The 27238-nt window shown below is 48.1% G+C and overlaps 1 protein-coding gene across 3 annotated transcripts in view; it reads right to left on the reverse strand.

The window, feature by feature from the left end:
• Positions 1-1157: 1157 nt before the first annotated feature.
• The window catches only part of NDUFB1 (NADH:ubiquinone oxidoreductase subunit B1), a 53420-nt gene continuing 27339 nt past the window's right edge, over positions 1158-27238 (reverse strand). For all 3 annotated transcript variants that reach the window (XM_069637924.1, XM_069637922.1, XM_069637923.1), the window contains 2 exons: positions 2460-2604; positions 1158-1313 (listed from right to left, as the gene is read on the reverse strand). In XM_069637924.1, coding sequence (XP_069494025.1) covers positions 1277-1313; positions 2460-2604 — 182 coding nt within the window. In that variant the 3' untranslated portion in view covers positions 1158-1276. The remainder of the gene's footprint in view (positions 1314-2459; positions 2605-27238) is intronic.

Genomic DNA, 27238 nt, shown 5'->3' on the forward strand with positions numbered 1-27238 from the left:
AAGCTCCTCATTTTCTGGGATTCTGTAGTTCTTAGACATCATGGATTTAAACATGTATCAATATTTCATTACAATCTTATAAAAATTTAAGTCATGAAATGAAAGTCTGAGAATAGTAAAGCAAGAGAGGAGGATTTATTCAGCACTCGGAAAAAAAAACGGTGCAATTTGAATATGCAAATTTTGTCGAGAACATGTGGTCCACAACTACAACTCCTAATGTGGAATTGATGTTTGTCAGTTCTACTGCATTCGGAGTAGCACACTATTTTTAATTTGCACAATTAGTGCTAACAAACCTAAAATGCAGCAGGCTAGAAGGGAGCACTAATTCTACATTAAAATGTACCAGGTGGTGCTCACACAGGCCTCTGTGGGATCACGTGAGAACATATTTAAAAACATAACTTATGGGTTAGCCCTGAAGTAGACATACAACACAGGAGTATGGACTTTGAACTAAGCCTATACTGAATGAGAAGTTAAAGTATTACCTTAATAGAAACTACTCGGTTGCAGAATTAAACAAATCCTCACGTTGATGGTAGAAGTGCAAAAAACTGAGAGAAACAAGGTTTATTTTGTGAAAATGACATCTCTTTTATTGTGTTTTATGTAATGTATTTGGAAAGGTTTTAATGTATTATGTACTGCAGTGCACCTTCTGCAAAGTGTTTTAAAGTTCTTATTTATTGTGTTTATGAGCTCAAATCTCTCTCAATAAAAGAACTCTAAATCCTGGATCTGCACTGCAAACCTTTTAATCCAAATGCCTGCAAGAACGAGAGACACAGACACACACAACTTCATCTGTAGTGCCAGGTGCTTTGAGAGGCAAACAAAACCGACCTTGACCATTCACAGGTGAGATTCCACGTTGGTGTCAGAGAGGTTAGTTACTCACTCTTGAAGATCAATGTAATTCAGCACCAAGAATGTGAAATACAAGTTGCAATGAACAGCACATTTTGTGAGAATATATGAACATGGTGCAAATATTTTGCGGTAGATTGAAACAGCTTTTACAAACGCATGGTTATGTACAACCTCGAGCCATTGCTGTAATGAGGGGACAAAGAAAGAGGGGCACATTTGGTGGACGCTGAAGATCATATGTGAAATGCATCATTGTGAACTCAAACACTTACACAATCTACTAAGTGCATTCATTTTAATCCGGTCAACAAACCATGAACCAGTTAAAGGAGCAAAAACAAGTTATTTGTTACACTACATTGTTTAAATGAACAGATACATTGGATGTTTCACTGGGAAGTCATTTCCATGTCACCTCTTCATTCGGCCTCAATTCCCTGAAAGAAACAAAGAAAAGTTAGCATATGCAAATTAGACAGTCACTAAAAGTATGCAAGTGTAGTAAGCATGAAAACGTATTCCCTCAATGTGCTTGCCATAGTCCTAGCTTGGGCGGAGTATGTGTGTTTGTACATGTGGGGGTGATGGGCAAGAGAATGAAGGTTCTAAAACCAAGGAATCCCTAAAACAGAGAACACCAACAGTCACCCTTCAGATGTTTTGGCCTACAACTCCCATCAGTCCCAACCAGCGTAGTAAGTGGAGCGATCATGGGAGTCGAGGGCCAAAACATCTGGAGGGAGGCGGTTTTGGCGGCAGCTGCCCTAAAAAGTAGTAAAGCAATTCAATTCAACAGTGAAAGTCCATCAGTAACTACTGAAGGAGAGAGCGACAGAAGGTCCTTAGCACTGTAGTTTTATGGATTTCCGAATTTTTTCCAGCATTAACATGGGCAATAATAGAATGTCGTTCTTAATTAAAATACAGGGAATCCTAATGTTTTCAACGAAACCCTACTCCAAAGTGAAGTTATCCAGACTCCGCATTTAACAAAACTCATGCATTTTCTGAATAAATATGGAATTATGCCAATGATCAAATATAAATGTCACGAAAACATAAATCACTGAAAACCTGATGGCATGACTCAGGTTGCATGCTGCCACAAGTATCCTTGGTGAAATATTCCATTGCTGCAACTAACTGTTTTACATCCACCAACACATACAAATATGGACTCTTAGAGTTGACGCATCAATATTAAGGGCAGAAGGGAAGCCCCAGGCCCAATCAGATTAGACCATTCCCTACCCACGTCTACATGCAAAAGGGGATAGCTGAATGGAAAGAACAGTAATAAAGCTTAGTCTATGGCAGGTAGATCTTGTTACTTTGGGTAAATAGTAAAAAAAAATATATTTTAGTACTATTTCTTAAGAAAGGGGTAGATGGAGAAATGCAACTTTTTAAAAAAGAAATATGAAAGAGAAAACAGACTTAACATCAACATAGCAATGTGGTAAACTTTGGTTTATGTTAAAAACAAACATGACAAGTCTCAAGTGTCTGTAGTTACTGCATTTCTTCTGCCTTGATATTTTGGCCTTGAGGCATGGCAGAAGGAAAAACAAAACTCAGCTCACCTCTTGAATAACAAGCTCTTGTTGCGGAATTCAGTTAAGCCTTCATCATTCTTTCGATCCCAATACCAGCCAATCACAAATCCCAGTGGGACGAAAACATTGGCCCAATGATCACGAACAAAGTTCAAGACTTTCACCATGGTGGCTTAAACAGAGAGACAAAAAAATGACAGGTCAAAGAAATAGAACGTCATTGATTTTAGGAAAACACGGATTAGCCCACTTTACAGTTACTTGTCAAAATATCAAAAATTACTTAAGAGACGCAGAAAAAGCAAACTAAAATTATCTTCAACAGCAGTATCACCAAGATACTGTCATGATGTGCAGCACTATAGGGCTAGAAATGATACCTAAAAACATCTAGACGATGCAGAATGCAAGTGTTATGGACAACGGTCAAGGCAAGGCAAACATTTAACCTCCCCAAAATGACTAATTGCAAATGCCCTTCTACTAAATGACCCACATACTGACAATAGAAACGTATTGAATGCACTCAATGGGTTCGAATTCGAAAAAGATGTAATACTCTTAGCCAGCCCCTAGATGGCAGACTATGAATAGCATGGGACTAAGAAGATACATGCTACAGAAAGATGACTGTGTAAGTAATATTTGGCATACCAAGGATGGATAGTTCACTGGTAAAGCGATTTCCACCAACATGGGGAAAGCCCAAGTCTTCAAGAAAGATGTTAAACTGGAGTATTTTACCCTCCATTTATTTTTAATTGCTAGTAAAAACGATATTCCAATGGGGTATTTTTTAGTCAAGCTAAAATCTATTTTAATCCTATACAGACATCTTCTCGCAATCTGTACTTCTTGGCACTAATTCATTCATGCAGATGAAAATATGCATTGACATCGTAGCATATTTCCTCTTCAGTTAAGGCAGCATTAATATTAGAGCTCCATCCTCAGGCTCCGCTGTTACCACGCAGGATAAAACCCATGTGGCTGCGTGTGCAAGTAAAGCATGGGCAAACTCTTATGTGTTTGTTGTTTCCCCATTTTCTTTCTGGGAGTATTTATTAATTTTTAGGGAGTAATAGTGGCTACAACACTGCCCTTCTGTGTCGCTGGTTCGATTGATAGGATATGTCATTCATAACACGTCTATACACAAGTGTTTCAAGGCGCGACAAGGCAAGGGAGGGGGAACAGAGGGAAGACAGACAACGATCCTACTAGGCCAAGTGTCATTCAGATCGCACAACTGTGTGTGGAGGGGACAGTGCAGTACATGGGAAAAAAGATGAAACAACAATACGTAACAGTAAGGCCAGCAGGTGGTAAGTGCAGGCATCAAGTGTCAAGTGCTGGTAGTGGGACTGTAGGGATACAGGAAACTGTCCCCAAGTGCGGAGGTTGCCAGGAAGGCAGTGCAGGTGTGTGAATGGTGGGGGGAGGGGCCTGGGTACCGAGTTCAGAGGATGGCCAGGTAACCAGTGTAGTTTCAGCCAGGAGGTCAGCAGGGGAAGAGGAGGAGAAAAAGCAGAAGCAAAGAAAAAGGTTTTGAGGTGCTTCCGGAATCGGAGATGATTCTCCTCAAGTGTCAGGGAGGCAGGGTGGATGTTCCAGAGGGAGGCCCCCAGCTGAGGAAATAGATCGCCCACCAATTTGTTGCTTAGCGACTGACCCTGAGGGAGTTGGAGGCGGATGAACGAAGAGCTCGAGAAAGGAGATATTTAGGAAGAGAGAGTTGAAGGTATTGAGGCCCCAAACCCCAGAAGGCCTTGTGGGCAATGCAGAGGGTTTTTACTTAATTCATACCAAAAAGACTGACTCACTGTTTCATTCTTCTAAGTTGAGGGGTTGAATACAAATAACGAAAGTGGGAGGGTTCCAACATAATGAGCTACATAATAACCCTGATACTATATTATTGTCCCAGGCAGGGCTCACAAAATCTACTAGCCATTAGCATCGGCTAGTAGTTTTTAAGAAGGGCGAGTACCATTTGCACAATACTCAACCTTGTTGGGGAGTATGGGGATATTAGAAACATATTTTTCATTTACTGCATAACATTTTCTTATTTTCTTTGCAGTAAATGGCAAATACAAGTTTCACTGTGCATGCTTTAAAGCATTGCACCAAATATGCAGTGTGCTTATGATATGCACCATTTTACAAAAATGAGTGTTAATATTTTGTCACCAGTCACCTTGGGGCAAGTGCATTCCTCTTAGGTCGAGTATGTAAACTAAGGAACAAGCCTTGCAGGTCTAGTGGGATGTTTAAGAATTTACAAGGCCTGTCCAGGGTCCAGAGGAGGAAATCTCACCAGGTACACTGCTCCATCTCCTTTGCTTCCAAACAATTATTCACACAATGCCTTTTCTCTAACCCTACACTCTCCTGAGCCTTAATCTTGGACCAGATAGTTTCTCATAATGATAAGGGGTTTTATCAACCAGGCAATAACGATTTCCAAAGATGACATTTCCTAAAAGAGATGTCTGGATGGAAGTTTGCACCAAAGCTAGTACCCCGATACTTCTAACTCTGCTGACTGCCATTCAAGTATGCAGAAAAGCCAGGCAAACAGGCTTGATCTGAACCTTTAGTTGAAGCTTCAAATAAAGAAGAGTGGTGGGGTGCTGGTCTACCTTGAGACTTCTGACAAGGTGCACTGTGATTCTAATTTAGAAGATATTACAATAAAGATGGTGTGCTTAAGTCCATGTATTAATCAGCATGGTAAGCACGTCACAGAAGCGTGGGTCATCAGAAGGGTCTCTTTATCCTACTAACACATCCACTTGCTCTTTTCTTATGGAGCCAAGTGCTGCAGGGCCACCAAAATGGAAGAAGGTTGTTCTACAAAACCATGTTACTTACTTAGAAGAAGCAAGGTTGCAACTGCACCAGCTTTATTGGGCTTTGTGACAGATCCACACTGGAAAGGCTTGGGGATGAGAAATGGGGGCGGGGGGGGGGGGGGTCTTGTTTGTTGGGCACAGCCACCTGCTCTGCAATTCTTGCCCTAGAGGGTACCCACCCCATCAGAAGCCAGCTTTATAAAGTACACTCCCTCCATGGTCCATGACAAACTATATTCAACTGGAGAATAAAAACACATGGGTGACATAGAAATTGGTGTTTGCCTGCCACCAGACACGTTACAGTCTGTGTATTTCAGGTGACAGCGGAAGGAAGGCACAGTTGGATCCCCCAGAAATCAGCCCCAGACCAGCATGGGAGGAGATCACACAGACAGAAGAATTTATCAGCGCCAGATCTGGCTCGTAACTTTCAGGAGTTGGGCAGTCATGGTTCATGGCTCAAGGTGGTGGAAAGCGTTCACATCCCCCTTGGTTTGCGGAACCACGACGTGGCCTGCAACAGACGTCAAAGCACAATGGTGAAGCGGTAATTTTCCCCAAATACCTGCCACTCAACATTTCCACTGCCGAATAGCATCTTCAGATCATGAGCCTCATTCTACCTGGGAGTAAAGTACAAAAGACGGACAACGGGGGTGGGGGGGGTATTGTGGTGGTTAGAAGTCTGTTGAAGGATATAGAGAGTAAGGTTGTGGAGGATGCAGATGTTGCAGAAGAAAAAGTAAGTGAAGAAGAGAAGGATCAAGGAGAGGAAGATGTAAACATCAAAGAAAGAGGAAGCAGAGGAGAAGGTTGTAAAATATCCAAATAGAAAGAAAGAAGGAGGAGTTAAAATAACAAAAGTGAAGGGAATGAGACGAGGTTGAAACACTTAAGAAAATACAAAGCAGAAGAGGACAATGGTAAACCCCGATAAAGAAAAAAGAGGCAGAGGAGCCTCTAGAAAGTATGGAAGGAGAGGAGGAGAAACACCAACAAAGAAGGGAGAAACATCAAAGAAGAGAGGTAGGAGTGGGAAATGGAGGAATAGAAAAGTAATTAAGAAAAACACTAAAATGCTTCACATTTGGTTTGCGTCATCTGTCGATCCCTTAACAGTCTGCTTCCAATGTACCAAGATCAATTACGATCACTTCAAAGCAGTCACCATATTTGTTTTTAAAAACTGCACTAACAAAGAATCGCTAAAAGATAATGGATGGAGATGAGCAGTATTCTTTCTCTGATGGTTAAGAACAGAATGTTTTTTTGGTTTGTTCATAGGGCTCAGGGGGCGGTGGGGAAGAGTCAGATGATGCAACTTTAAAGTGCAAGTCAACTAGATGTAACTTCTTCAGATAGATTCCACAACATCGATCATTTGAGCTGGCCAGCTCAAGTAGCATCCTGGCTTTCTATAGGAGCATATGTATGCTCAGTGGTACATAGGACTAATCGGTGTAGCAGTGTCTTGTACTGTTCATGCAATGCCTTCACTCCTGTGATGAGTGTTGGCATTATGGCCATCTTGGAACTACACAATTCCCAGTAAGAACAAGTCTGCATTGCTGCGTTTACATTGAGTCATTTTTGGGGAACCTCAATATAAACAAAATCACACACAACAACTTACGCCATCAACTGGTGCCAAGCAGTGTTCAGTAACGGGTATTAAAAAAATAAAATTAAAAAAACCCCGAAAATGTGAACAGAATTTTAACAGGTCAGTAATCGATTGGTTAAATCAGAGGGACCACAAAAGCAGGCCACTATGTTTGCAAGCAGCAACAAAACAGTAGCAATTGCAAAACCAAAATGACGTACACAAATAAGTGTCAGGCTTTTTCATTCCAAACCCTAGGATTATGGCCATAGAACATACCTCTTTTTGGAAGTCACTTGACGTTTCAATGTGCTGTTTACTTCTATTCAGTGATTAATCAAACATCATTAGTCAATCATTTTGGGTCATATGTGAAAGCCTGGACTTGGATCTTCTGTTTCTAAAGTAGACAACCTAACTGCTAGGATGCACCTGCCCCTTTGGCTCTCCACGCTAATATTTTTCAATTAATGTTGCACGGCAGGTTTGTGATGTTTGTGTACAATGGTGTGGGTGCCCGTCAACTTAGAGCAAACATGGTTCAAATAACATCAGATGGACTGGCTTGCCTCATGTTAGAGTAGATTTCCTTTTTGAGTGAAATTCTCTTTTCTTGTGAGTCCCCCAGCACTTATCCGACTCTCCTGAGTGAGTGGGAATCTTTTTCGAATCTCACTAATTTGTTTACTCTTTACTTGGGAACCCTGTTTTCGCTCTTTTGGATACTTTTAAATGGATTCAGGATTTCCTCCATGTTTTCTGGCATCTACCTTTTATTGCTGCAGCACACAGCACTTTCTGTGCAGTGTTACTGGAAGCTCCTTGAGCTTTCTTTTTTCTTTTACCTGTATTAACTGTTACCAGGGGAGGGGGGATACCATTTTGTCCCTCCTGTATTTTATGAGATCAGCACACCCCACCATATGTGGAGTGCTGAAGGAAAGCACTGTCTTCCTTTTCTAGTAGCGTTTAGTTACTGTGACAAGTATATCTGACAGGCTGATAGCAATGTACCTTTTTACATAACCTTTTGTGGACTTCTATCGCAGGCTGTAGGTACAACTGCAGTAGGGACACAGGAGTCACCATTTGCCTAAAATTGTGGCTGTACTTTAAGCCCTGTTCATGATGACTTGTTCTTACTTGAGCCTTCTACTACCTTGCTGGGTGGGGAGGCTTTGATGGGTCTGGTCTTTGGCGGGCTTCCCCTGGAAAGACTGCTAGAGCCGTTTAGTGGCTGCGGAAGACCAGACCCCGAATTCCGAGCGACAGGGAAGATCTCTTGAAGACTACTTTCTGCCCTGGACTGATGAGTCTGATCAGTCTCAAGACCACCTGCATTTTGCGCCATCCCACAAACAGCTGTGACTTTACCGGACAGCAAACTTCCAATACCCTGGGCTCTGTGGCATTTTGCGGTGCAACATCTTGTGGAGCGCAGATCCGGTGAACCCTTGTGGGCATCGATCTGGGCCTGCAGTGACACGTTTCCGCTCCTAGACATCCCCTCAACCGAGTCATGGACCAAGAAACAAAGAAAAGTCTACCAGACGACAATCGTCACTGACCCGGAGCCTGTGAAGGGCTCCAACCCACCAGTGCCGTGAAGATCCCATGGTGGCCATCCCACTACTCGAATGCTTCTGTCCCAAAGTTACTTCTTCAGCCACCCAGGCCAAGAAATCCGAAACAGGGACAACTGTCACCTCACCTTGGGGAATAATCTGCTGCATCAAGTTATTCACTGATACGGTACTATCGCAAGCCTAGGTACTTACCTTGGTCTTACTGCATTGCTCACGTGTTCTTGGGAGGGCTACGGTTAAGCCTTCACTTGCACCCCCCCTCACCTCCCAGGGCACCCTGAGTCCCACTGGGGTGAACAACCCATTGGGCTCTAAATGTTCAAAACAAACTATGCAAACTTGACAAAACCTTCATATGTTCCGTCTGCTGCTTACCTGCTTCTTTCCTCCTCAGCCCTTGGTCACTGAACCCACAGTGCCCCACATGCCTCAGACATATTTAGTATAGGGTTGGACTTTTTTTAAGTTGTACAGGGGTTAACTAAAGTTGCACGAGTTGATCTAAGTTTGCTTATTAGCATCAGCAGTTTTCTCTAACTCTTGTGTTGCTTTACATTTGATTTAAACTAAGTGCTAACTTTTATTCAACTGCGATATTACAGTGTGAATAGTACTTGCATTACTTGCCTCCAAAGCCTTAGTGTATATAAAATAAATGAGTATTTTTAACATACCTGGTAGTGTGTTAGTGTTTCCTAGAACCAATTATATGCTTTAAGTACTCGGCTCCTCACTACAGTCCTTCTCTCTCCTAGACCAAGCATGGCTGCTTAGCCATCGCTACCAAACCTTTTGGTTAGTTCAGGCTAAAACTAAGGAGTACAACCCATCACCTAAGGTGGACCTTTCCAAGTACTGTCACAGACAGCAACTTGTGTAAAACTCTTACTCCTCAGAATTCAATGCCCTCCTCCCATCTTACTGCACGAGGTTCCCAGGCTTAAGAGGGGGTGGGGGATCCTGTCTTTTGTCTAGCCTCCCCTCCTTCACCAAGCATTCCCTCCCCTCCCATTCCTCTACTGCCCAGAGTCTTTGGGAAAATCTAGAGTGAGGGAGACCTGCTAATTAGGATTGCCACTTTCTAAAGAGAAAATCCCGATTTCCTCCCTCTCCACTTGTCCATCGTGGATCCCTTAGCCGTTATAGCATTCCCCGTGCATTGGCTGGATATTTGTTAGAGCTCCCTAATCAGACTACAGCTGACTGCACTCTGAGTCGGAAAGGAGGGATAGCTAGGAGAAACGGATTTCTGACTGATGAAATAAGTACTGCCCTCCAAGGGATGTTTGAAGCCTTTTTTTTTTAACATTTACTTTGTTTGCAGTAAATGTCAAATACAAGTTTCACTGTGCACGGTGGGCCTCTGGGTGACAGCAGTGTGCCAAACATAGTAGGTGTGTGGTGATATGCACCATTTTGCAGAAAAACACATTTACGTTTGTTGTCATCCGTTACCATGGGTCGAGTAGATAGATAAAATTACTCTACTTGCTGATCAAGCAGAATTTTAAAGAATTTGCAAGCCCTGACTCATATCACTATTTTCCTTTTTTCAGCAGTGAACAAAACTGCTGTATTGTTGGTCATTTTATATCTTGGGCACAAATAACTTCTGGTGACATTAAAAATATTAGTACAACATTGCTAATCAAATGGGTTTGATTGCTAATCAAGAGAATAATTAGCCAACTCTGCTAATCAATTTTTGAAAGCCAATTTATGTCATGCCCAATGGCTATCGGGGTATGGGACACCACTGGATTCTATGAGGAAGAGGAGCCCAAGAGGGATACAAAAACTCATCCCTCTAGTGTTCATTGTCACTTTTGGATGTGCTCTTCAGGAAAAAGGGGCTTCCAAGAGGAAGCAGATTATAACGTAGATAGTTCTTCCTCCTCTAAATCGACTTCCCATACCAGGAGTAGGAGGTAAAAAAAAAATAATAATTTAAAAAAAAGAAGATTGCTACTCTTCCTTCTTCCTCTTCACGGGTAAAACGATTATTTAACAGGCCCCGAGGGAAGTAAAGGGGAAAAGAAAGAAGGCATGCACAAAACTTTTCCTGTGACTCAACCACATCTTAATCCTCATCCAACAGCAATAATGATAATCAAAAAGGAGAATACCTATCCGGTAAGGTGGAAGGTGGAGGTGCTAGAGGAAGTGGAAGAAAATATGACATTCCACTCGCTGAATTTCCCTGAGCAGGACAAAGACCCCAAAATTTGCCAGTGCAAGCATTTCCCCGAGCAGTTGCAGCCCCGCTACGACCACCCTCCCCAGACCAGTTTCACTTCCCTTGCAACCCACCTCCCGCCTCCCAGCCCGCCCCCCTCCCCTGATTGGCTACAACCTCCCAACTTGGTTTTGGCCTGGTCTCCGGCCTCCTTGCTTCTTCGCCACTTGTTCTTTTGTCCTCTGACACCCACAGGTGAGTGTTAAGGCCCCCCGGAATTTCTCTGGGCCCGTTTAAATTGTTTGTAACAGTTTCCCCAGCCCCACTGCAGCCCCGCTCCCACCGCCCTCCCCAGTCCCATTTCACTTCCCTTGCAACCCATCTCCCGCCTCCCAGACCGCCCTCTTCCCTGATTGGCTAACTCCCGCATTCAACAGTCCCTCCCAGGGCAGCCCTCTGCCTATGCAGCCCCTGCTGCGAAGGGCGGCGGGCAAAGGGCTAATCCAGGTTGTGCCTACAGGTGTCAGCAGGAGAAGCCAGTGGTGGCCAGCCATCAACCAGCAGCGACTATTAAGGTAGGACTGGCTTGGGTGTGGAATAGAGCAATCACTCTACCCTGAAAACCCTGCCACATATCAAATTTACCTACACTATTTATTTGGATTTATCAAGCGCCCAGCGGCCCGGAGGCATTGTGGCGCTGTTACAGAATATTCAGCTTAGTACATGTTAGCAACAATGGTCACAAGGCAGGTATATATAACATTGTCGAACAGGTGTTCTGTGGTTACAGAGGAACAGTGTTGGAGGCAGTGCAGAGTAATAAACAGTTTAGTTGAACAACTTTGTTTTCAGGGTTTTTCTGAATGTAGAGAGGGATTCTTCACCCCTTAGACTGGGTGGCAGCTCGTTCCATGCTTTGGGGGCTAGAACTTCAAAGCTGGTTCCGCCAGCTTTCACTCTGTTAAATGCTGGGACTGAGAGTTGGTGTGAGTATTTGTTCCGTTTTGGTCTGTGGGTTGGCGCCTGGTGTATTCTTTCTACTAGGTATGCTGGTGTGGTTTGGACAAGGCATCTGTGTGTGATTGTAAGAGCTTTGAACGTTATACGCTCTTTGACTGGGAGCCAGTGGGCATCTCTTCTTGCCTGGGTGATGTGCTCTCTCCTGGTAATGCTGAGGACATTGTTTTGTGCTATTTGTAATTGATTGATGTTATTTGTAGACATGCCAAGGAGTAGGATATTGCAGTAGTCTAGTTTTGCGCCTATTGTGGCTCTGGCAATGTTGAGGCGGTTCTTTTGTGATAGGTAGGGTTTCACTGCATTTATGATTTTAGAGGTGAGAGCTGCTGCTGAGGAGATGGGGCTGACTTGCCTGTCCACAGATAAGGTGGAGTCTAGGTAGACGCCTAGGGTTTTCACTGAAGCTGAGGTAATAATGACCGTGTCTTCAATGATGAAGGAGCTATATCTGTTGTCAAGACTTTTTAGGGCTTCTTTTTGGCCTACCAGTAGTATTTCTGTTTTTCCCCCCATTTAGACATAGGCCATTTGCCGCCATCCAAGCCTGGATGCGTTCGTATACGTCTTGGGAGGGGTTTGAGATCTTGGTCATAGTTGCCTGTTAGGGGAATGAGAATTTGTGTGTCGGCGGCATAGTTGGTGAAGGTTATGCCAAATTCTTCTAGGTCGCTGAATAGTGGGAGGGTGAATAGATGATAGAGCGTGCAGAAGTGCATGAGCCTTGTGGGACTCAACACTCGATGGGTGATGGTAGGGCAGATGCTTGCTCCGAGAAGACCCTCATAGCTCAACCATCCAGGAAGGTGATCCAAGTGGTGGCTTCTTTGGAGAAGTGGGCTGTGTCAGTGAGATGTTTACATAGGATCTTGCGGTCAACCAGGTCAAAGGCCGCCGAGAGGTCTAAGAGTAGGAGGAGTGAGGTTTTGCCTTTGTGCATGGCTTCAAGTAGTTGGTTCTTGAGGTCGAGTAAGGCTGACTCTGTGCCGTGGCGGGGGCGGAAGCCGATTGTCTTTTTCCAAGGATGTTGAGTGTTTCCAGGTAAGATTGAATCTGTAAATATGCGGCCTTATCCAGAATTTTCAACAGAAAAGGCACTGTGGTAATGGGGCAGTAGTTGTTTGGGGAGTCCGGGTCGATGGAGGGTTTTATTTTACTAAGGGCCGAACCAAGGCTTTCTTGAGGGTGGTTGGGACGGTGCTGGTGGCGAAGGATGCGTTGATGAAGGAGGTGATAAAAGGGGCAAGTAACGTGGCACAATCTTTGATTAGGTTGGCTGGGCAGATCTCGCTTTGCATAGTGATGTTTGATGTGCTTCATGATTTGGAGGACTTCCGGAGTGGCTACTTCTCTGAATGTAAAGAATTTGGGTGGATTTCCGCTATGTTTAGCGTTTCCGTCTGGCTTGTCCGTGGACGGCTTTGGTGAGGAGCTGGGTTTGGGCAGTTTGTCAAATTGAGTTTTGATTTTGATTGTTTTGATTTTATTTAGCATGGCGTGTTGGATGTCGTTGCACCATGTGGAGTTTTTCTCAGTGGGTTGAGCAGAGGTGGTGGGGATGGTAAGCTCATAGCAGATGGCGAATAACTTTAGATTGCGAGTTCACTTTCTCGATTCTGGCATTGTAAGTGGCTGCTTTGGCTGTAGAGATGGCCTTTTTATATTGTTTAGCGACAGTGAGGTAAGTGTCCCTTGTGATGGGGCGGGATCAACCTGCCAGGAGGTTAGTGATACTCTTTTGGCAGTACGTGCATCCTTGAGTTCTTGCGTGAACCAGGAGTTAGCATGGAGTATCTTTTTGGCTTTTTTCTTTACCAGTGGAGCTATGACCTCCATCATAGCTTTTAGCGTATTGTTGTAAATCTCAACTAGTGTTGTCGGGTCGTTAGAGGTAGAATGAGCAAGTGCTGATGTTTCCAAGAGAGGGATTAATATATCTGCAGTGAGCAGTTTTTTTATCTTGCCATAGTGGCTGGAGCAGGTGGGTATGGGTTCCCTCCTGTTTTTGGTGGTATGAAGAAGTGCAGTAGGTGGTGGTCGGTCCAGGGTCTAGGGGTATTAGAGCTAATGTCGGCCACACAGTTGTGGTCGGCGATCTAGTTTCTTTGATGATTAGGGCTACCCCTCCTCCTTTGCTAGATGTTCTGTCTTGACGCAGGATGATGTACCCTGGTGGTACTGTTTGGCAGACGACTGGTCCAGAGGCTTCATGTAGCCAGGTTTCGGTTATGGCTAGTATGTCTAGGTCTAGATCAGTGATGAGATCATGGATCTCCGTTGCATGCGCTGGTAGGGAGCGAGCATTGATGAGTGCACAATGGAATTGTGTTTTCTGGTTGTCCTTTAGTTTGGTGGAGGCAGAGGTGCTGTGGGGAGTGTCGGTTGTGCTGGGTGTGTTTGGCATAGGTGTAATAGTTGGAGGTGGAGTGTGACGGGAGTGCTTTGCAGGAAGAAGCTTGGTGGAGGCTGAGGGGTGAGCAGATCGGCAGCCTAACCTTTGATTTCTCATGTGGAAAGGCATAGGGAGAGTGTTGGTCTGATTATTTGTGGGTGGTCTGATTATGTGTGGGTGGTTTAGAAGGAGTGTTGGTTTGGTTAGGCCTACTAATAGGGCAGGTGACTTGACTAGGGTTAGTCCTTCCTGTGGATAGTGCCGGTAGGAATGGTGTGGGTGGTATAGTGTGGGAGCAGGGGAGTGAGTGTGCCATTTTTCAAAGTGGGAGCCTATAGTATATATGTGTCAATTATACACTGGTCCAAGGAGCAGTGAAGGGCTCACAGTTAAAAGTAGGTGGTAGTGGACGAGGTATACAGTTCACAGGCAGTGTGGGCTAGTCCACTGAGCAGTGGTGAGCAATGCATACAATTACACAATCAAAGGTAGGCTTGTCCCATTGGGCACCAGGGCATTGGTGGGATAAATAGACAGTTCACAGGCAGTGTAGGCTAGTCCCATTTAGCAGTGGTGAGCAATGCATACAATTACACAAGCAATGGTAGGCTGGTCCCATTGGGCAACAGGGCATTGGTGGGCTAGGTGAACAGTTCAGAGACAATGTGGGATGGACCCGGAGGGCTGTTTGACACAGAGATTGGCTGGGTGCATAGTTGGGGATGCTTGCAGGTTAAACGCACAGATCGGCGTGGAGAGAGAGCCCACGTGGGTCAATTACACATTTTCATAGTAGCATGAGTGGGGGTATGCAAGCTATGGTCTCTTAACGGGCCTAGGTGGAGAGGGGGCACTAGTATAATGCACAATATTTTTATGCCTGCATGAGTGCCTGATGTAGGATCTGCGGTGGTAGCGTAGACAGGAGGGAATCTCACCGTATAGATACAGTTCGTAGTTTAACCGGTGCCTGGATAGGAGTAATGGGGCTCCCTGGACTTGTGTGCAGTACTTACAGCGTTTGTCATAGGAGAGGCATGTAGTCTGTTTTGAGCGCCGACCTGCGCAGACAGGCGAAGACAGGCCTGGCTCTTGTTCTGCGGCCCTTCCTGTACCGGCTCACGCCTTTCGGTGGGGCCATAGCAGAGATGTGGATCGTTGGGCCAATGGGTAGGCTGGATGGTGTATTCGGTTGCCTAGCAACCAGTTAGCATCATAGCAGTGGTCATTTTGGCAGCGTCGTAGGCTTGTAGCAGCCACGTGGATTTCACAGTGAAACGAAGGGTAAAAGTGGGCAAAATTGCCACACGTGCTGTTGGGACGTGTCGGATGGGGCACAGTGGCATCAATCAGGCACTATCTTTTCGGATGGGATGACAGAGGGCATCTCTGGAATAATACTGTGACTATTAGCCCGCTCCACGTTGGAACATCGCTGTGATTATTGGCATGCATTGCACCCTCAGAGACTTGGTGCCAGTGCTGCGAGTCTCAGAGAACGCCACACTTAAATAGGACTGCTGAATTGTAGGCTGTGTCACACGGAGATAACACTGTGGTTATTGGCTGTATGGAAACTGCATTGTGAAACCTAGGCCTCTCTCCAACTATACAGGTCTTCCAAATCTAGGTGTGCTTTCCCCCATAACTTCTCCAGTTTTTCATCTGTACCTAAAACTGCACTGTGATTTCTAAGCCTCTCTACCACCATACAGGACCCTCATACTCGAGAAGAGTTCCATTATAGGAGCCCGTTACCCACACCCCGATTCTAACGCTCCGTGAATCCTAGCATCAACCACGCAACTCAAGTCAATTAAGTGGCATGCCACACTCTGGCCAAAGCAGAGCAGCATGCTGGCCCACCATTAGGCCCAATTAGGCCCAATAAGACCCACTGCAATAATTCCCTACCCCCGCCATCACACAGCCCACCTCCCTTCCACTGTGCACCTTCAGCTTGCAACCCTCACCACACCTACCCTCCTCAATCTGTCCCACTCTCCCCCACCCGTAGATCCCGTTCTGCACAACTAAGAGCAGCAAGATGGAGACAGGGATTAGAGCACCTCTCCCCCCGGAACACCCTGGAGGTCGCAGTGAGACACCCAATATGCCCACCACACTCCAACCCAGCAACAACCCACTGACACCTCCCACCCACACTGCCGCAACTACACAAAAGCCCCAACTCACACTTCCCCAGCCTTCGCGCAGCAAGAGAAGCTCTAGCCAAAACCCCAATCACCAAGAACTGCCCACTCTCACCCACACACACACACCCATGACCGCTCATAATGCAAGGAGAGGGCGGGACCACAGACACCTAATGCCCCCCCCCAGCATCACCCATGCTCAGACAGTTCGCAACCACTGCCACCGCAGTATAAGAGCGAAACCTCACCCCCCACTCCTAACCCAGTCCTAGCTCTATTCCCCTCTGCCTCCTCTACCCCACTCCAATTGATGCTTCATCTCCACACTCCACCTCACACTGTGTCATTCCTTCCACACTGCAAGCACGCACTTCGGACCCCACTGTTCCCCCCAAACCCTACCAACCCTCTACCACAAGGGCAAACCACCGAATATCATGCACCCTCATCAACGCCAGGTCAGTTTCCAAAAATAAACTCCACATCTCTGACCTCATCACCGATGAAAACCCAGACATCCCATTCATTACAGAGACCTGGTTCTCCAATGACTACGAACCCTTCGCACACAAGACATTCCCACCTGGCTACATTCTCATTGTCCGGAACATATTACGTAGGGGAGGGGGGCTTGCAATATTACACAAAGACCAATTCAAGCTACCAAGGACACCGCCACCAGCACCACAGACTACAAATCCCTCCTGATAAACTCCAACTTGCACCCTCCACCTCACACAGCTTCTTACTGATCTACAGACCCCTCTCTCCCCCCGGCTATAACAAAAACTTTGCAGACACATTTGGTGAAGCACTGGCCGCCAACCTCAACCTACACCCAACCCTCACCATCCTAGGGGATTTCAACATATGGTTTGACACCCCATCAAACACTATGACCAGGTCACACACAGACAAACTAGAACCACTCGACCTGAAACACCACACCTCTACTCCCACCCACAAGAGGTCACACCCTTGATGCAATATTCAGCACCACAAACATATCAACCCATCCCTGCGCCCCACGTCATGGACTGATCACTCTGCATTGTGTTTCTTCATACCTCTGTGGTCATACCTCTGAGCTCTGCAGTCAGTGGTCAAGGCCCCAGACGATCACCGCCAACCCCCCCATTCTACAATCCCACTAGGGAACAAAGTGGTAATCACCCCAGATCTAGAGTGCTCACTTCGCAACTCACTTTTCCTCCAGGAAGGACCCCCATCAATAGAATCCTTCGACCTCTGGCTTACCGATGCCCTCACGTCCCTTACCCCATCAAAACGTACCTTACGGAGATATGCACCAATGCCTAGGTGGTTCATCCCCAACCTCAATCCACTAAAATATATTAAGCACAGTCTGGAACGGGCTTGGAGAGCCGACCCGTCATCCCAGAACAAAACTGCCATAGCAAGGACAACCAGAACATAAATATCGGAAATTTAAAAAAAGCAAGAAATCATTCTATGGGGACGGAATCCAAAACGCTTGCAACCCGTGTGTTAGGCAAGATTTGGTGCAGTACCCTTTGGTGCACTACAACAACCTTAACCTCCTGGCAACAGGAACCCAACCTTTGGTACAAGTCTGTACTACACAGGTTGTTAGTATGGCTGAGCAGGCAAGCTCATCTCAAGAGGGATCAACATAAGCAGTAGGGTGGTTACACAGAGATTCACAGTGACAAGTATCCAAATAAACTCTTACAACCCAGATTTCTTGATTAAACAATTATTAATTTAACAGTCAGTTTGGATAAGCCTTGTTCTGAAGGAGCAATATAATGGTAACATGCAAATACACTCCAAAATGAAAACTCTTACAAGCCGATTCATGGAATTAATGTGTGCGGAAAATCGCAGCGCAAGCGTGTGAAAGCGTGCGAATCCAAGTGCAAGCGCGAAAATCACAGTGCAAGCTTGCGAAAGCCGCGCACATCTATTCATGGAAGTCCATGCGCGTGTAAATCCTGGGATGTGCGCTAAAATCGTGTGTGGCGCACGCGAGCGCACACGTCATCAAACGCTGTGCGCTATGCGCACAGCGAAAGCACATATAGCGTGGTGCGCACAACAAAAGAGGGCAGAACACAGGTCATAACACGCGGAATGGGGAACAACGCATGAAAATGGGGGCTTTAGGGGGGAAGTTCAGGAGGCAAATGCGCAGAACGCCCACACGCGCACCTACAAGACGTATTCATGGAATCGAACAGGGGAAACGAGTGCGCCAAAAAAGACACGCCAATTCCAGAAACACGTACGCCAGCAGGAAGTAAGCGTACGCTGCCCCGCGCAGTATAAAAGTGCGTGCAAATAAACAAGCTCAGACGCTACGATGAATATACCGTTCCTCGCAGCAGTGGTCTCAGCGGAGACCCCGACTTGACGGAGGCGGCGTGGATCCCCACTAAGGATCAGCAGCAGATCGCAACTGCATCTGGCCATCTGCCCCCCCTGGGCACCCCACCTCATCACAGGAGCCTCCTGCGCCTCCAGAGCCCCAGATCCGCTCGCGCCGACATTTTTCCTAAAACAAAATGTCGGGCGCGATGCGACAAGAAAGCGAGGCTGGGCGTTGCACGTTGCCTAGCAACGCTGTGTAGGCAGCTCTTAAGGCCACACATCCGCCGGCAGGCGGAAGCCGGCGGCCACCCAAGGCCAACCTAAGGCCGACTGCCCTGTTTGCCCCCTCAGACCCCCATCGCCGTGGAGGTGGGCAGGAGCCCCCCACCACCGTCTTGGACCTCAGCGGAGACCCCGACTCGACGGAGGCGGCGTGGATCCCCACTAAGGATCAGCAGCAGATTGCAACTGCATCTGGCCATCTGCCCCCCCCTGGGCACCCCACCTCATCACAGGAGCCTCCTGCGCCTCCAGAGCTCCCAGATCCGCTTGCGCCGACATTTTTCCTAAAACAAAATGTCGGGCGCGATGCGGCCCGAAAGCGAGGCTGGGCGTTGCACGTTGCCTAGCAACGCTGTGTAGGCAGCTCTTAAGGCCACACATCCGCCGGCAGGCGGAAGCCGGCGGCCACCCAAGGCCAACATAAGGCCGACTGCCCTGTTTGCCCCTGTTCGCACCAGGAAGCTACCGTTACCGTTGGACCCCCAAGATCACACACATTCTCCTCATTAAGGTATCATTCGTTCATGGATGGACGCGGATGAACAAATTCTTACTAGGACATAAACAACGTGAGTACTGTCACTAGCTGTTCAATTGGTATTATATACTAGTTACAATAGTGCTCTCCTGTTACCCATACCACTTGCTATGCCCTTTGGCCAAGCTCAGCCTCCCATTGTCCGATGCTGTGCTTTTTGATCGTTATACGGGTCTGGCTCATGCTGTGCCTGGTGCTGTGCCCTATGGTCGCCTACAGACCACCTTTGAAGTTGTGTTGTGCCCTATGGTCGCCCACAGACCACCTTTGAAGTTGTGTTGTGCCCTATGGTCGCCCACAGACCACCTTTGAAGTTGTGTGTGCCCTATGGTCGCCTACAGACCACCTTTGAAGTTGTGTTGTGCCCTATGGTCGCCTACAGACCGCCTTTGAAGTTGTGTTGTGCCCTATGGTCGCCTACAGACCACCTTTGAAATTGTGTTGTGCCCTATGGTCGCCTACAGACCACCTTTGAAGTTGTGTTGTGCCCTATGGTCGCTTACAGACCACCTTTGAAGTTGTGTTGTGCCCTATGGTCGCCTACAGACCACCTTTGAAGTTGTGTTGTGCCCTATGGTCGCCTACAGACCACCTTTGAAGTTGTGTTGAGTCCCCCCACTTACAGCACCACCAAGTACACAATCGTGCCCATAGCGTCCTGCAAGCTCACCACTGCCGCCACCACGCTGCTCACCCTCCTCTCCACACTCACTACTCTCAAACTCTACCCTCCCATCCATCCCCTCACCCACACACCACCCAGCCCACTCTTCTGCCACAAGCATCTCGCTATTAAGGATATCACACCTACCATGACAGATCGTACACCATGTGTAGTAACTCTGCACAGACTAGAAAGACTTAGAGCGCGCACACAGACCCCAGAACTTAGCACACTAGCCCTTCCCACTGAATTCAGAAACTATAGACTGAGTTCCCGCACCACCTCCACACGCTGCCCCCGCACGGAATACCCACACACCCACAGTCCACCACCCACTAACCTAGCCACACCCTGCAATACCACCTCACAGAACATACCAGACACGACCATCACTCACACCTCCACAAGCAAACATCACACACCTCACATCAAATGTGCCCTCCTCAATGTCCGATCACTCCCAGCTCATGCCTCTGATATTCATGACATTATAACCAGTAATAACATTGACCTGTTAGCCATCACCGAAACATGGTTACATGAAGCATCAGGCCCTGCCGTCACACTTGCACTACCACCGGGCTTCTCCATACTCAGACAAGATAGGCCAGCTCGAATAGGAGGCGGAGTAGCCCTCATCTACAAAGAGAACCTACAGCTCCGACCTGTCAGTCACCCCTCGACCAACAACTCTGACCTCTTATCGGCCAAACTCACATTGTCACCCAACAGCACCATCAACATTCACCTACTATACCGCCCCCCCCCAGGCAACTCCCCAGACTCACAGGACAACATCTTACACATCCTTAGCAACAATATCAAAAGCTCCACCAAAACCATTCTACTAGGGGACCTCAACCTCGGATTTAATGATCCCAAGGACAAATCTGCAGCCACTCTCACCAAGGAACTCAATGACCTGGGCTTCATCCAAAAAGTAGAAAGTCCTACTCACATCAAAGGCCGCATACTTGACTGGATCGCAGACCATAACTGCCTCTCCTCTATCACCTCCAACTCCTCACTGCCCTGGACTGACCACAACTGCATAGAGTTCTCTATTCCTATCACCAAAAACCTTAAGACTCCGACCCCTGCCAGCGCTGCACAAGTCAGAAGCTCTAAAAAACTCACAGAGGAGAACCTACGCCCATACCTCAATACCCCAGTGTTAGCCCCCCCATTCGCTAGCGACCCCAATATCCTAGCAGACATCTACAAAGATGTCCTCACCAAAGCTATCAATGTAATAGCGCCACTTGAATGGAAAAAAGAGAAGAGATCCTTACACTCCAACTCCTGGTTTACTGAAGAACTACACTCAATGCGATCCCACAAAAGGGCAGCACTAAAAAACTGGCAATCTGACCCCTGCACCAATACCAAAAACATATTCAATTTAATCTCCCACCAATACAAGAGAGCTATCTCCAATGCCAAAGCCAACGCCTTCAACACTCGCATCGCCAATGCCAAGTCACAATCCAGAGAGATTTTCGCAATCTTTAATGAGCTCATCTCCCCCCCCTAATACTCCAGATGAAATAATCAAAGATGAAGCGTGGTGTACCAGCATTCAAGCTGCCACGCTTCACAAAATTGACCTTCTCCAAAAGAAAATCAAAGACCACTGCAAAGCACTTCCTCACCAGACAGGAACCAAAGCGACCAACCCCCCACCCACTTCCTCCAAGCCCACCATACCTGACTTCTCCTTCAGAGATATCACGGAAACAGAAGTTATCAACCTTCTAATAAACCTCAAACCCTCCCCATGCAAAGGCGACATTTGCCCACCTAAACTAGTCAAAGACTGCGCAGACTGCCTTGCGCCGCTCCTCACGGCATTTATCAATGTGTCCTTTAAAACAGGCATCATCCCAGCCAACCTCAAAGAGGCTTGGGTCCGGCCTCTCCAAAAAAAACCGACTCTTGACCCCTCACAACCCAACAACTATAGACCAATAACCACTTGCCATTCTTGCTGAAACTACTGGACAAAGCCGCACACTGCCAAATCCAACACTTTCTGGAAACCCACTCCATCCTCGGGACGAGGCAATCGGGCTTCCGGAAAGGACATGGCACAGAAACAGCCCTGGTAGATCTGAAGAGCCAGATCACCCAAATCATGGACAAAGGCAAGCCGGCTCTTCTGCTTCTTCTAGATCTCTCAGCCGCGTTTGATCTGGTTGATCACAAGATTCTCACTTCCCACCTCACGCACTCAGCTAACTTCTCCAAAGAAGCAGCCGCCTGGATCACTTCCTTCCTCGAAGGTAGGGCCATGAAAGTCTTCTCGGGCATCGCCAACGCCACTCCCACGACAATCCACTGCGGGGTCCCACAAGGTTCCTGCACTGCACCTACACTCTATAACTTGTTCACCAAGCCACTCTTTGACAAACTTGACTCATACGGCATCACCTACACGAACTACGCGGACGACACACAAGTACTTCTACCCCTCTCAGGCTCATACAACGAAGACGCAAAGGCACTCCACACTATCTACTCCATCATCAAGGCATGGATGGCAATTAATGGCCTCTGCCTCAATGGTGACAAGACTGAAATCTTGATACTAGGTCAACAGAACACCTTAGACAAACTGGACAAACTGTACTCTAACTTCTCCATTGACAACTCCATCATCCCCGTGTCCACAGCCGTCAAGACACTGGGAGTATACCTTGACTCTTCGCTATCAATGACTAGACAAGTCAGCGCAATCACTTCCGCATCCGCACACACCACCAAACTTATAAACGCCATCAAGCCCTACCTCTCTAAACCTAACTGCCTCTCCATAGCGAGGGCAACCATTGGAGCCAAATTGGACTACTGCAATGCTCTCCTAGCAGGCACATCAGCCAAAAACATAAATAGACTACAAATCACACAGAACAACGCTCTCCGGGCCGCTCTTAGTATCCCAAGAAGAGAGCATATCACCCAGGCCAGGCTCTCAGCCCAATGGCTCCCAGTCAAAGAACGGATCACCCTCAAAATCCTCACCCTCACTCACAAATGCCTCTCCTTCTCCGCCCCGTCCTATCTTTCAGATACCATCCTCAAACCTTCCTCCACACGTCCCACTAGGACGCAATACGCCAACCTACTCTGCACCCCACGCATCAAAAAAGCCAAAGCCGGAGGTCTAGGTTTTCCCTACATTGCAGCACAGACATGGAACGCTCTCCCTTCAGACATCCGAACGGAAAACTCACTTCCCATCTTTCGCAGGAAACGGAAAACCTTGTTCCTTGCAAAATAATTAGCAAACTCTCAGGAAGCCATGTAAATATACTGCCTTGCTATTGTATATATTTCCTCTGTAACTTATGTACTGCTTGTAACTACGGTTTCCTTTGCAACTAAGATGTCTGTAACAAGCGCCACGATGCTTCTCGGCTGATGTGCGCTCAACAAATTTGAATAAATAAATAAACAGGCCCCGCATTTTTGCACCCAGGACCAGCCTTTTTGGGATGCCTGATGACCAGGTGTATGGGAGGTACAGGTTTCCACCACACACAATATTCAACCTGGTGAGTGAGTGGGAGGATGACGTCACATCACCCACCCTGTGCTCCCAAGCACTGAGCCCCTTGGAAAAGGTGCTCAATGTACTGCACTTCTTGGCCACTGGTTCATTTCAGCGGACAAGTGCCATAGTGGGGGGGGGGTCTCACAGGCCAGTCACGCTGCCTACAACAGGTGTTGCCCATCATGACTGCACGCCCCTCAGTCCGCAGGCACATATACATGCCCAGAACACCTGCAGAAAGGCAGGCTGCCGTCCAGGACTTTTACGGGGTGGCACACTTCCCCAAAGTGCATGTGGCTCTACGTCCACCCAGGCCAACTGAACAGATCTATAGAAACCGCAAGCACTGGCATTGCATCAACGGTCAGGTAGTATGTGATGCCAAGGGAATCATCACCTCAGTATATGCCAACTATCCAGGCTCCACCCATGATAGTTTCATTTTCAGAATGTCACCCCTAAAACAGGACCTAGAAGCTGGGCGGCATGGCGATACATGGCTGCTTGGTGAGTATAATTGCCTCTGCACATACATGCATGTCAGATACTGCGTAATGTCACAACCCCACTAATGATACCCATCATCACCTCCCCAGGGGATAGTGCCTACCCTCTGAGCACCCACATGATAACGCCAATTCGGAACCCCACCACAGCACCTGAGGTAAGATACAACACAGTCCATATTGCAACCCGGGGCATAGTGGAGCGCACATTCGGAGTGCTCAAGTCACGCTTTCGCTCCCTTGACCGCTCTGGTGGGCAGCTGCTATACGCTCCCCCAGTAGTGTGCAGGATCATAGTGGCAGCATGTGTCCTGCACAACGTTGCAACCCCCCGGGGCCTGCGGGTGGACATGGTGGTGCCCCCACAGCGCTGGGACTGGGCATCTTTATGAGCCTGGTGCCACTGGCGCAAGGACAGGGTCCAAAAGGTCCCAATTGGGACTGGCTGGCACTCAGAACCGGGGTTATGGGTCTGCTTCCAAGGGAGTTGGGCAAGTCCTGATCTTTTGGAAGCAGAGATCATGACACTGGGATACCATCGCTCCACAGCCCAGCCCCAGGACCCAGTTGCCCACCCACACCTGCCTCTGGGGTTGCCATGTCTACATCATCTGGCACCACTGGCAACCCCCAGCCAGAGAGGCAGAGGGCCACCAGCTTCAGTGCCAGTGAAGTTGGTGTCCTGGTGGAGCATGTCCTGGGGCAGTATGATGCCCTCTTTGGAGGTTTGCGCGCCGACAATGAAGGACGGAAGAGGATCTGGATGGACATCGTGACTGCCATCAACGCGGAAGAGGTGGTAGTCCGCAACATTCAACACGTCCGGAAGCGCTGGGAGGACTTCAGGTCCAGGACCCTCGACAAGGCCCGGCGCCTCTTGAAGGCAGCAGATGTCAAGGGGTGCCGGGGCCACCTGTCCGACCACCAAATGAGGGTCCTGGAACGCATACGCCCAGCGCGCCACATCCAGGTCCTTGAGAGGCAGACCCGCCTGGATTCGAGCGGTAAGTGTACATGCCTACTGATTGGACGCTGTGCGTGTTGTGGTGTGCCAGGAGTGTGCAGGTTCAACATGTGTCTTTGTAGGGCCATGTATGGATGCGTATGTACAGGGACGTGAACCAGCCACATGTGATTCCTCTCATGTGTGAGACACATCGATGGTGTATGTGTTGGCAAGTATGCTGGCCAAATGCATGTGTGGGTGCGTACATGTGAAAATTATGTGTATGTACTGTGGCATGGTTGTGGTGTGTCAAATGGATGGGGGTTCCTGATTCATGTATCTGCACTGTGTACATTTGCATGTGTGTGTATGTGACAAGTGTGCAACTGTGATGCAACATGGATGCATGTGACACTGACATGTAGGAGGCCGATTGCCAGATGTGACATGGATGGTGTTATTATCACTGCAGTGGTGGAGATGTACAGATGCATGTCAATCTGGTGGCGTGTGTGCATGTGATGTGCACTCCCTGTGTTTCATGTGACATCAGGCTCACCTTCGGCTGCTCGTACTGTTTGTGTATGGACGGTGCTGCTTGGTGCAAGATTCATGTTGATTTGCTCATGTGTGTGAGTTGAAATGACATGTGTGTTGGAAAGTGTGATGCCATGTCTGTAGTTTTACACTGCCATTCATGTGCAACTGTCATGTGTGTATCAGTCCATTGTACAGTGCCCTGATGCCTGTGTTCTATCTCTCGCTGTCTGCAGCGTCAACTGATGATGAGGGCGGAGAGGGTGCTGTGGAGCAAAGTGGCAGGGATCACACCACCACCCGGAGACGCAAGACCCGGCTCCCCTCCCAGGTTGTCATCTCGTCAGGGAGTGAGGAGTCTGGTGCCACGTCCCAGGCCGCAGCTGCCGAGGGTATGTCCAAGAGGCGGAGGTCGGAGGTGGACTCCTCGGCAGCAGAAGGGGCAGCTGAGACCCTACAGGGTCCGACGGAGGAAGATGGCATGGAGTCATCCAGGTTGGTGGGGGGTTTGGTGGAGGAGGAGGCCGTGGAAGGGACACATACAGGGTCTGGAGGTAGGGATTCCACTGGTGCTAGTGGTGCAGTGCAGGGGCAGGGACAGGAGGCAGCACAGGCCGCCGCGGAGGTGCCCGTGTGTAATCCTGTCCCCGATCTTGTGACTGCATCATCCTGCACCAGCAGGGATGCCTACGTCTATACCCGTTTTCAGGGAGGGGATGAGCGCACAACAACTGGCCTTCCTCTCCCTGCGGACGTGGCAATCCGGGACCGTGTTGAGCCTGTCCTGTCTGGGATGGCGTTGCGTCAACGGGGCATGCGAGGTGACCTGCAGTGTTTTCGTGAAGACACTGCACGTCATCTCGGATGCCTCGTTGACCTACTGGGACGGGTCACCAGGGCTAGATTCCTCCGTATGCTGGACCTTATTCCGACCCCCTCCTCACCTGAACCCCTTATGCGCCAGTCGTCCTCCATTCCATCTTCCCACCCATGTATCACCTGGGTACCCTGTGGAGCTGCCTCTGACCCTGTGGCCAGGCTGGTGGAGGGCACATCCATGCCACAGTCGGGAGTCGGACGTCCAGCAGGGGTGGCCACTTCAACAACTGCACCCCAGCCAGAGGACATTGTGCAGGCAGCAAGAGCCAGGGCACAGGCACAGCAGCAATAAGGTGGGAGCCATGATGTCTTGGGGCCTTCAACATCCGAGGGGCAGGCGACCCAGGGCAGGAGGACCCAGGATTGGAAGTATTTTCCGTGTGGCAGCGGTTGGGCCAGGCCATAGATGCGAAGTGGCGGCTGGCGGAAGATGCACGGCTCACAATGGTCAGGGCGGAGAACTCCATGCGGAGGGCACTGAGGCGGGCCGAGTGCCTCGAGGCAATTCGCAGGGAGTTGGAGGTCAACATGGCATCGTCCCTGCGAACCCTCAGGCCATGGAAGAGGACCACCTCCAGGACATTGAGCAGGAGTTCGATGATGCCCTGGCCCGGGAAATCGGAAAGTGAGCCGTCGGACTAGCCCGCCACCATTGCATATAGTTTTTAGTGTTCGGTTTCATTTTCGTTTTTCTTTATTTTGGGGTGTTTGGACTTTGCCCCAAACATTTGTATATAGCTTTTTTATTAGGTAGT

Source organism: Ambystoma mexicanum, chromosome 14 (genome assembly GCF_040938575.1).
Source record: "Ambystoma mexicanum isolate Mex_15411 chromosome 14, UKY_AmexF1_1, whole genome shotgun sequence".
Taxonomy (NCBI): Eukaryota; Metazoa; Chordata; class Amphibia; order Caudata; family Ambystomatidae; genus Ambystoma; species Ambystoma mexicanum.